Here is an 11,931-nt window from a genome sequence, read left to right as displayed (position 1 = left end):
GTTTGATGCATTTTATCAATCGTGTCCACTTAAAATATAAACTGTTTAAGTTTTCCAACAGAACACATGCATTTTTGCTCATTCTTCCTATTATTGCTAGAACCTCCCAGTCTCCCACACAAACTCAAATTGCATAATATGTCGCGAGAAGAATTATAATTTGACTCTAACTGTATAATTGTGTAGCTATGAATTAATGCAGTATATCTTCTGAAACAAACAGGAATTCCTCATTTATTTGACACATACGAATTATACAGGCTTTCTGCACAATTCTAAAACGGGTTGAATTCTGAATTGCCGTGGAACAGTTATACATTTAAATAATATTATACTATGACTGTAAGTAATGTAACAAATCGCTCCTTACAAAAACACAAACGCTCTTATCAACTCCACCATAGCACAAAGTTGGGTGACGACAAAGTAGTTACGGCCAAATAATTGCAACGCAAGAACGAATAAATAAATAAATACATAAATAAAATACCGAGCTTCTGCCCCTTTAACACCCGTCCTAAGCACACTTCCCATCCCAACCCCCGCAAACCTCAGTAGCAATAAACCAAGACCTGCGACTTTCCCTTGTGGTGCTGATGCGATAGCTTCTGTAGCTCAAGAAACTGTAGATCCAGGGCAGATTTACCACCCTGTCTCCCTTTCAATAAACTGGAATTAGTGGGCAAAAGGGAAAAAAAGTACCAGACGCAGCAAGTAGCGTCCTACGTGCTTTATCTTTGTGGCTGTGACGTGATATTGCAGACCCAGTCCTGAAGCTGAGAGAACAAGCGAGCCAGAGAGCGGTTTCCTATCTCACTCAGCATTCAAACATCTTCCCTCCATGGCATCAGCCAAGGATTTTTTTTTCGATCTGCTGCCTGTCTCTGTCTCTGGAAAGACACGCGGATAGAAAACAAGGAAGGAAAGAAGACACATTTATTTGCTTGCATATATATTTTAAAATATATAATTATATATTCTTCAGCCGATTTGTTTATCTCTTTTAATTACTTTAATTGAAGGCACCCGAAATCCTTTTTCCCTGTAATAAAATGTGGACATTTGGTTCTGTTTTGGTGGAAGAAGCAAGGGAAATGATCCAGACTGGAAATTAATAGCGACCCCCCCCCCTCCCCCCCTTTTAACTCATCGTTTTTTTTTTGTTTTGTTTTGTTTTTTTGAACTGGACTTTTACTGTGGGCAATGGGAAGTGATTATTTTAAAGAAGGCAGCTGGTTTTGATGTTATAACGAGAGCATGTGTGCTAGTATGTTTGAAAAATAGCCACTGCTTCCGGAGTGTAAGGTAATCTTTTTCCTTTCTTTTCTTTTCTTTTATTATTATTATTTTTTTTTTTAACATAGATTGTATAGCAAAATTGAGTCTGCTAGCTCATCAGCCAGGCAACTGCTTAGGTCCTTGAACAGGCGACTGCAGCTCTGTAGTTTGAAAGTTTAAGCGGCCCAGATAAAAAGAAGAAAAATGACCCTTTTAATCAATGTAGTATTGATATTTTAAGTCTAAACAATATGAGTTTGGCATTATTGCGATATATATATATATATATATATATATATATATATATATATATATATATATATATATATATCAGGGTTAATGGGAAGTTAAGAGAGGTGAAATACAGTGTGCTTCTTTAGTAGGACATTTGCTAATAATGGAGTTATGGCGCCGTCTATGTTCCATTAAATGTGTGTCATCTAGATGCCCAAGCTAACCCCCCCCCCCCCCCCCCCTTTTTTTTAACTTATCTTTGATTTTAAAATGTAAAGATTTGCCAGCAATTTCCTGTGTTTCGTAATTTACATGTAGTCTATATTACAAGTGTGCAAGCATGCTATACAAATATTACATAAGTGTTGAAAAAAAACATAAAATGAAGCTTTTTTATAATAAAACACACGAAATACTATCTTAAAAAAATAATATAAAAAGATTCACTGCTTGTTGTGGAACACTGCATATTGGAATGCTGCGCACCATTTCGTATTTTAGGCTGTTATAATAAAAGGGCAAGCAAAGTCCTCTGCATAATCTACATAAAGTAGACATGGGTGTGCGTCGTATAGTTGATTCCATAATTCAAACCAATTCTTTCTTAATAATCATAAATCAGGGTCATTAGAGAATCCGCTTAGAGAGTCTCTGGACACCATCTTTACTGTTTAACGCCTACACACTGCTGTGACTCGGCACACAGCTGCATTGATTGCAGGATTATTCATGCAATCAGGACACCACACACCATTTTAAGCCAGAAAGACGTTTTTAATGGAAAACGTTAACATGTTTCAGACCTAAATATGAAATACACATGACAAAGATGTGCACATCCTAATAATGTAGAATGGGGCAGGTGAAAAAGACTCCCACCCAGTGCATTTGATTCGGTTGCATTTTAGGGGGGTGGTTGGTTGTTGGTTGAATTAGTAAATGCAAATATATCCTGGCACTGAAAGACACATAACAGAATCAAACTTGATATTTTGTTCAACTTTCTTCATTATCTTTCATTAGTGGACAGGTTTGTGAGGGGGGTTGGGGTCACTGTTGTATCTCTGACTGTACTTAGGCACACTGGACACTTGATTTGATAAAAAAAAAACCTAGCTTTTGTGAGGCAGACCTAAACAGATGCTAGTTTGGTTGATTTCTCTCATTTTCACACTCACTTGAAATTAAATAGAATTTAGTTATTCTGTTGAATGTTTTCCAAAGATGCTTAACTTCTGGTTTTATTGAGCGATCTGAACACTTCATCTGCGTGTGTAGTCAAATCCACAGAAGCCGGAGTATTAGGCTACACAGTCGTGGGATGTTGATTTACAATCAGGAAATCTAGCAGGCTGGTTTATATTGAAATGACATGATGTATTACAAATACACAATATACATGTGTTTCTATTACTTGTATAGATCATTTACTTTGTATACAAAAATGACTCGCGCAGCAGGAATGTGAGTAACGATTCAGTACTTTTGTCAATAGTACAAGCATTATTAGACAGACGTGACAACACACAGAATAATGTATTTGATAAACTCAAACTATATATCTGAACAACAAACACGTCTGAGAGATTTTTTTTAAATACCCGCTCTATTGCATGTAGGGCTTGTAGTATCCCTTAAACCAGTTGCATGAAACTAGATTTTCACGTAGCATTCTGTTTAAGGGCGTCTGCTGATTTCAATAATACCCCCATTCCTATACAAAAGCCATTCGTTAATGGAAAAATTAAACGGTAACTATTTTAAACATGTTCTTTTCATGCCCATCTGTTTATTAGTGTTTAATATAATTGAAAATTCGCCCATACCAAATTTGATTTCAGACTAACGGGATTATGGTGCTGAAATTAAAGTAACAGAGCACTGTGGTATTGAAGACAGTGAACTGCAGCGCTGGTTGTACAGCATACAGTACGTTCTACATATTTTTTTTCGATCTTAATACAATAATGTATTAATATTTTTCTATTTTAGCTTTTCTATAAAAACATTAACATTATTTACCTGAAACAATAACAATAAAAAATAAAATAAGAATACAATTGTTACTTTTCCAGATAACCTGAGATTACATAATGAAATTCAGCAATAAAACCCCCCGTAAAAGCCTTTACCAGTAAAACAAAACAAATACATACATTACTACATAAACAATAAAACAATACACAGACTTTCACGCTGTAAAATAAATTTATAAACTCCGTGGCGTTTAAATAACTAGTAAATCCTTCCTTGCACACCGTTGTGGAAAGGGTGTTATTAATATTTTTGTTATATGGCTTCCACATGATGGCGCTGTTTGCCAATAGTTAATTTTTTCCTTCGGACAAAAAACAGTTTTCTACATTGTGTTACATGGTAACCTATCACAGAGTTGGACAGGAATTTTCTTTCTTAATTTTATTGGGCTGCAAAAACACTGATAATTAGAGTCTAAGGGAAAGGGGAAGTACAGGGAATAACCATCAAACTGTCTATGTATGGATCAGACGTTGCTCTCAGGGTTCAATTCAAGACTGTCTTGTGTCCTCCTGCAATCCTTTAGTGTTTTACTTGCATTTTTGTTTCCTTCTTGCAGGCCAAATGACAAAGGATGAGGGCTATTCGTAACCTGCTGATTTATATATTTTCCACCTATCTCCTTGTTATGTTTGGATTTATTGGTGCACAAGACTTCTGGTGTTCCACTTTGGTCAAGGGAGTAATTTATGGATCTTACTCTGTAAATGAAATGTTTCCGAAAAACTTTACAAACTGCACTTGGACGTTGGAAAACCCAGATCCTACCAAATACAGCATCTACCTGAAATTTGACAAACGTGACCTAAACTGTTCTAACTTTTCTCTGTTGGCTTATCAGTTTGATCATTACTCTCACGAAAAGATCAACGATTTGTTGAGGAGCAACGAATCCATCGTTTACCTGTGTGATTCAAAGAGCAGCTACATATTCTTGCAGCACGACAAAAATTTTGTGCAGCTCCGGCGGGTCTACCCTTATGATTTCCCTGGATTGATACAGAAGAAAGAAGACGATCAAAAGTCTGTTTTGGAGTTTTTAGTTCTAAACAAGGTCAGCCCTAGCCAGTTTGGCTGTCAGGTGTTGTGCACATGGTTGGAGACATGTTTGAAAGCTGAAAAGGGGACTGTAGAATCGTGTGGGATAGTGTATACAAAATGCAGCTGCCCTCAGCATTTGGGAGATGGAGAGTTAGAAAACGTATTTCTGCTTAATAACGTGGTGTTGCCTCTGAACGCTCAAACAGAGGGATGTCTAACCGCACAGCTCAGGACTGCGCAGGTTTGCAACCTCAGTGCCGAAGTCAAACGACCACCAAAAGAGGGTAAGCATGTCCATTTTCACATCTTCATAGTTGACGTATTTGACTGTTTCTGTACTTTTTTTGTAATAACCTAATTTATATAAGTTATTCCATAATGTAAACAATGCCATTACGTACTGCATGATACTTGAGCAGTTAAGGACACATACGAAATACATTGCGTCATTGGCAGAGCAGAACTGTCAAGATCAGGTTTTTAAAATCATCAGTCTACAGAGTGGTGTGATTATTCTGATGCCTTGTGTCTTTACAGTACTGGCTAACCTGCTCTTTCCATTCTTTTATGAAAGCGATGAAGAACTCTGGAGAGGGTTTTACTGTTGGCAGAGTGGTGATAGCTCTCTGCATGCTGAGCAGGTGGCAGAAAAACATACTGTGCAGACAGTCTAGGTGTTATGTAAGAATTTCATGTCAGATTATGTACAGTATTTAAATAGATTTTAGGACCATATAGGTAGCTAGATACAGGTGCTTCTTTGATATTTTCCTCCTACCCCACTTTTAAAATTATATCATGATTTCTAATTCAACAGTTCAAAGTACATTTCTATAAAATTAGATAGTGTTGTGCTTCAAAGTACATTGTTGCTACAGTCAGTACTGTGGGTTCAATGCAAATTCCCAATTTCTTACCTGCTCACCAAAGAGCACTATTCTATTGATATAAACAGGGGTGAATCGAAATAACGCCACCACTTAAATATTACATTTGGACCAGACCCAAATTGACAAAAAATACACTCAGGAGACACACACATTGTTAGAAATGTTGGTTTCCTCAAACATCCTTTGTTTTTTGATTGAAAGTATTGTGCTATTTTGATCTGCCACTGTTAAGATCAGTAGTTCTCAAATTTGCCTAGGTGGGACCCCATTTAATGTGACTTTTGTCTGATGTGACCTCCATTGAAAAATGTTCTAACTAATAAATCATAGTTCATAATCCTAATTTTGCATTGATTGCACAGGAAATTCATGAATACTAAAGCAAGATGCATCGAAATGTCTCGACTATAAAAGAAGTGCTGCTATAGTATATGCACTGTAGCCGTTATGTATGGTACTGGTTTTCATGTGATGTGCTCATTTATCAACCCCCCTCTGAAACCTTGCCATGATCCCACAGGGGGTTACGAACCCCAGTTTCAGAACTACTGGTTTATATCAACTGAGTATTGACCAGCTCCCTGACTATTTTTGCTCATTTTGGTGGTCATAATACAGGCATCAGGTGTATATTCAAGCGAATTTAACTCCAGTAAGAAATAGTATTTTATTTATGCAAATGAACAACAGACTTCATTTTTATGAGGCTTCGTATAAGAAAAATAGTAATAACAATAAACAGACCCAGAGTTTTCTATACAACACCCGTCCTGCTAATTAGCTGCTGAAATTGCTTTTGTCACACTTGGCGGCCATTTTCAGGAGGTCATTATAGAGCAGCCAATGAAGAAATCATAGGTCACACAGGTGCACGGCAGTTGTTTGGTGAACACTTGTTAGATTAAAGCCAATGGAAGAGACTGTTCTTTTTCTAAGGCTGTAGGTGGAGGCAATTGAATGTGTCCATGATAAATAATGCTTTTAATGCTTCCATCATGAAAAAATAAATAAATAAATAATGACTTGCGCATATCCAAAGTAATTTAATTACATTTTTATTTTGAGTTTGTCCAGGTGAATTATCGTCAACTGATTGGGAGATGCTCCAAAAATTTGGCGTCAGTGATCAGAAAATTGGGGGAGGAGCGAGGGCTAGGTTTTTGCACACCAATGGGGTATTGGTGTTTTAGAATGGAACACTGATTTGAGGACACTTTTCCTATACAGGAAGTATTATTGTATCAGACTTCCATCGTCATTATGAGTTTAAAAACTACAGAGGAAAACTGAAAATTGAATAAACAGATATATCCTCTTAATTGCTTTCACTCATTGTTAGTAGTGCCAGTGCAGCAAACCACAATTTAAATATGTCATGCAATCGTCCCCTTGTGCTTTGTTTTTCCACAGTAGCTCACTGTTTTAATATTGGTACCAGTCAAATTAAAACTGGTGCATTCCATTTCGCTGTTTCTGGCAGACGGAAATTAAGTACTTAGCGTATTCTGACAGGCAAATACATTTTCATAAAATTCTGAATTATGAAACAAGTCTTGCTTCAGAGGCTTTCAAAAGCAATTGTTATTTTTGTTCTGCCATTGTCTTAAACATCAGTCAAAATAACTTTCCTAGTTTTGTGTTTTGCTATTTCATATTTTTGATGGTTTTTTGTTGAAAAAAATGACACAAAGTATTGGATCTAGGGTGCTTTTTAGTGCTGGAACTAATGTTTCTAAGATAATTTTGTAATCAACCAGACAAAGCTTTTGGGATTGTAAAAAAAACAAAAACAACATAAATATTTCCACATAATCTGGTGCAATCTGTTTAATTGTTAAAGAGGCATTTAAAAAAAAAACCAGAAGCAGTAGTTTAGAACAAAGAAAAGACATAACATGTTTGTTTATTTGGGTAACAATTAACAATATTAAAGTGTATTAATCTAAGGTTTGTTTGAAGTTCAAAACTCTTTAATGAAATAGTAATGATTAAATAAGCAAAGGGGGAATTCTTCTATTTGAAAATATTTTGTTCTCAATATGTTGATAACCGCTTATCAAAGCCTACATCAGCTTATATTTTTTAAAGATTTTACTTGAAGTTCCTATTTTTAGCTCAGGGTTGAAAATCTCCTTTATCTGGATAACCACTGGATCACCAGCAATTGAAATGAGCACCGTTATGTCTGTTGCTTGCTGCATCAGTCAGCTGAGGGTTTTCTGATTAGAAAACTGATTGCTAACAGCTCACTGTGGCTCTGTTTTAATGAAATGGCGGTATTGTGGTACTGCTGAATGTACAGCACTGTTTTGGGTTTCAGTTCTCTTTTTGCATATTTTGCTCTTGCTTTTGCTGCACTTGGCTAAAAACTAAAACTCTTGATAAAATGGGATTCTTTATTAAAAAATGTGGTTAGCCTACAATTCCAACTGTTTGAGTCATTGGGGGAAGAACATTATTTTGTACGTGGTTAGTCTGTAGATATACAATGCTATGACAAATAGATATAAAAAGAGATTTTAATTTTATGTGCTGAATTTTAACATTTAGGGGGTTATGTAAGGATACATGCAAAGTGATTTGCGGCTGCAAAACACCAAATCGTTTTTTTTGCACACACAAACTGTGTTTAGCAGCCGTAAAATGGGACTTTAGTGGCCACTAAAAATGTGGTGTATGTAAAGGATGTTTTTCACCTGCCGTTCTGCACCCGCTATCAAATTAGCACTTTGCCATCGTTAATCCATTCAAATGATATTGAAATGTATTCAAATGAAGAAAAGAGCATGGAATTGGGCAGGGATCTGGAATACTATGCGGGAGCAAACATTATAATGAGATGTAAGGATTTTGCCTTGAACTTGCAGGGCTCTTCATTTAGATTTTTTACTACTGGCCCCTTGGGTCACTGAGGTAGTGTTTTTACTGGTCCGGATACAGTTTTAACTGGCCCAATAATAAGTGCAAAATTGTATCACCCTGCTCAGCAAGGTAATAGCAGAGTAACGTATTAGGTTGTGTGTTAGCGCCATTCAAAAATAAAATAATCAATCTTATGGATTGTTTGCCATTCTGATTAGGTGTATACCATATGTTTAAATGGTAATAGCTGATCTATTTTTTTAAATCTGGCTTTTTGTACATTTAACATGTTTTGTCTAGATGACACTATAAAAATAAAATAAGTTATCATCTGCAAAGGGGGAAGAAAAAAAAAAAAGCTTTAGCTTGCATGCATATTCTTTCATGATGGTTTTTCATTTCAGTATGTTTAGTAATGTGTACGGTAACCAAAGAGAGCCCACGTCTCAAATATAAAAGTGGCCAAACAAAGCCTTTCAATATATGCTAGTATTGTAGTTATTATAGCCATTGAACATGCACACATTGGTGTGCTTGTCAGAAAATGAAAATACTGTATTCAAGATTTGAAAATGTGTATGTACAAATGATACTCGTTTTTTACAAGCAAACCCGCAACCGAGCTGTTACCATATGGTCACAGCAACGCTAAAAGGTTAACAGATTTATACTAATCCTAATAATAAACACTATTCAAACAATAATCAGAATAAAAAATAATTGTTCTCAGAGCGTTGTCGTTTGTAGCCTCTCCCAAGTCAGCGCCAATCTTATTGCTGATACGAACGAGTCCTGTAAAGATTGTGAACGGCATTTCTGACCTGAACACATTGTACCCCAAATCAAAACGTTAGACAATTTGATCCCGTTGTCCAGCTTCCATGTGGTGTATCTGGGTATTCATCGGTGCATCTTTTTTCGCTGCAGTCACAGCAGCAGACAAACACCTGCTATCTTGCAAACTATTACTGTACGACTGGATATGAGGGCAACTAAATGTTGAATTCCCAACAAAAAAGCTGCTGTTTTAAGTCTGGGTAACTGACGTTTGTTTCACTGTCATCATGAAGCCAGATTTAATTATTTCTTCCACTCCACTCTATATTTTCGTCTTAAATCTTTTTTCATAATTTCTTTCTTTATCATTATTGATTTGAAAAACTTTTCTTTTGGCTTATTGGTGCAGTTGGTTGCTTAGTTGTAAAAAACAACAACAAAAAAAAACGAATTGTAAAAAATTGCCATGTTGAGGTAACGAGTATTACTAACTGTACTTCAGTACGTAGTCTCAGATGCTGACTGTACAACAAATACCACGTGCGGCGAGAAAGTCCGGACGAGTTCAATTACGCCGTTATCAGGGGTGGGGGGAGGGTATGTTTTTAAAAATGGGTTTGTAAATTTTTTTTTTCAGCTTTTTGGCACACTGACCCATTTTCCTGCGTTCATAAAATGGAAGCCATGTGGACTATACTATATACATTATACAGTTAAATAATGTTACTGGCCCAGTCGGGCCTGTGGTGCTTCATAACTACCGGCCAAACTGCGATCTCTACCGGCCCCGGGCCACCAAGCCATGGTTAATGTCGAACCCTGACTTGGGCAATTGCTGAGCCTCCAAAAACTTTGCACCTCCTCTTACATGGTGCAAACCATTGTAGAAGTGAGTAATTAACAGCTGTATAAAAGCACACATCTTCAGAGACCTGTCATTGGCTTCAGAATGGCTGCTGTGATACACTTCCTGATGCAGCGATGCTTGGCTCTTGTTGAGGACAGGCAGGAAAACCTTCAGAGGAGAAGGGCAAGACGGAGAAGACCCTGCATATTCAAACCCAGGGTCACTTTGTTTTGGATGCTGGAGGATGTGGTTGTAAGGTGTTATTGTCTCACTCATCCTAGTCATCCTAGACCTAATAGGTGAATTTGGCCTGTTCATCACCTGATTGACTGTCCTCCTGGTAACACCGACATCATTGACATTCTCCACTATAGAGGACCATATGGTCTCTTTGGTAGCATAACTGATGTTGGCTTTCATGGCGTAAGAACTCTCAGCTACTCCGCAGAAAACTTTTCTTTTCCGTGCATCAAGAGGACTTTGCTGCCCTTCCTCCGACATAATTTTTTGCTTGGTTTTATTTGTGTGCTCCACAAATCTCATACAGTGCCCACTGCTGTCTGCACTCCTAAATCACCTCACCTTTCGTTTAAGTGCGGCTGCTAAATAGCCCGATGCACAGATGGCGCTGATTACGACCCTCGTTATCATGATTGCAGCTCATTATTTGTGCTTGTTGAGTAATTTGCATTGCTCTTAAGTTTACATAGGCCAAAGTGCTAAATAATTAGATTTTGCAGCCGCAATAGTTTGAAAAAAAGTACCTATATACTTTGATTCTAATGTTCAAATCTGTATGCAGTTTAGCATATCTTGAAAGTACTGTGCTATTTGTATTGTCTTTGCTATTGTATTATCATATTATCTTTGCATTCTTCAGTTGGATGTGTGTTTACTAATGTCTTCAATGACAAATAATTTGACTAACTTATTTTAGTATTAATAGTTTATAGTTATCAATTCATATTTGAATGTTCCAGCAACCTTTATAGTAGTGTTAACCAATCCTTCAAAAATGTAGAGAGGCAGGATTAGACAAGGTTTACTGTGTATTTGGTTGCTGTCTCTTTAAATAATAAGAGGTATTATATGTCAAAGAATGTCATAATTAGATCACAATTTCATAAGCAGTTGTCTTTATATAAATGAATTGTAACAGAGGACATTTAACAGTGCAATAGATTTTGAAATGCTATTAAAATGCTGTTCTAATAAATAAACTATTGAGAACAAAATCACATAGTATAGTAATGTGAAAAAAAGTTATCAAGTACATTCAACAGATAAAACAATACTTATTACAGTACTTGCATACTTAAAAACTTAAATTGATGTTATGATTAAGCTGTCTTTCTAATTTTAATTGGTACTGTATAGCATAAGGTGTATTGTATTATTATAAGTCATCCCGTTTTGTAGTAATTGGTGAATTACCAATTTTTTTTCATTTAAAATTAACCACAATGGCAATGTGGGCCATCAATTTGGTTAGTACAGTGCGTCATCAGTCTTGCTAAAGAAAATCAATCATCTTTGTCCCACATAATATTGTTTGTGTCTAACTATAAAAATGCTACACTACCTGCTGCTGCTTATCTGTCTTCTCTGTACAGCATGCACCTCCTTCAGTGAATTAACCTAATGAAATGTTAATACTGTTCAAATAAATACACTCCATTTAACTATGCAGTAAGGAATTGCAGCTATTAAGGAGTTGTGATCACAGGTCTTTTAAACTATTAACTTCTTTGGGGGAAAAAAAAACAATGTTCGGTGCTGAATGGGTTTCAACCAAGACACACTGTGTGCGTTTGACCTTCTGGCAGACAATAATCCCCTTAAAGGCAATGCTGATCTTTCTTATATGACTAGGAATCTCCAAATGTTAAGGTAAATCACTGCTTTAGCTTTGTGTTGTAAATCACACAAGAGAATTGCAGAGGGAGAAATCTCCTGTCTTGTCGC

The 11,931-nt window shown here is 36.4% G+C and overlaps 1 protein-coding gene across 3 annotated transcripts in view; it reads left to right on the top strand.

Moving 5' to 3' along the window:
* The first annotated feature begins 425 nt into the window (after window positions 1-425).
* Window positions 426-11,931, top strand: part of LOC117402972 (adhesion G protein-coupled receptor B3-like) — a 212,880-nt gene continuing 201,374 nt past the window's right edge. For 2 of the 3 annotated variants that reach the window (XM_034004726.3, XM_034004724.3), the window contains exons 1-2: window positions 427-1,305; window positions 4,109-4,874. In XM_034004726.3, the coding sequence (XP_033860617.1) occupies window positions 4,124-4,874 (751 nt within the window). In that variant the 5' untranslated portion in view covers window positions 427-1,305; window positions 4,109-4,123. Of the gene's footprint in view, window positions 1,306-4,108; window positions 4,875-11,931 lie in introns of all 3 variants that reach the window. The other variant, XM_034004725.3, reaches the window with a different exon arrangement.

The sequence above is a fragment of the Acipenser ruthenus genome, chromosome 5 (assembly GCF_902713425.1).
Source record: "Acipenser ruthenus chromosome 5, fAciRut3.2 maternal haplotype, whole genome shotgun sequence".
NCBI classification, from domain to species: domain Eukaryota; kingdom Metazoa; phylum Chordata; class Actinopteri; order Acipenseriformes; family Acipenseridae; genus Acipenser; species Acipenser ruthenus.
This window is presented reverse-complemented; position numbering and strand designations above follow the sequence as displayed.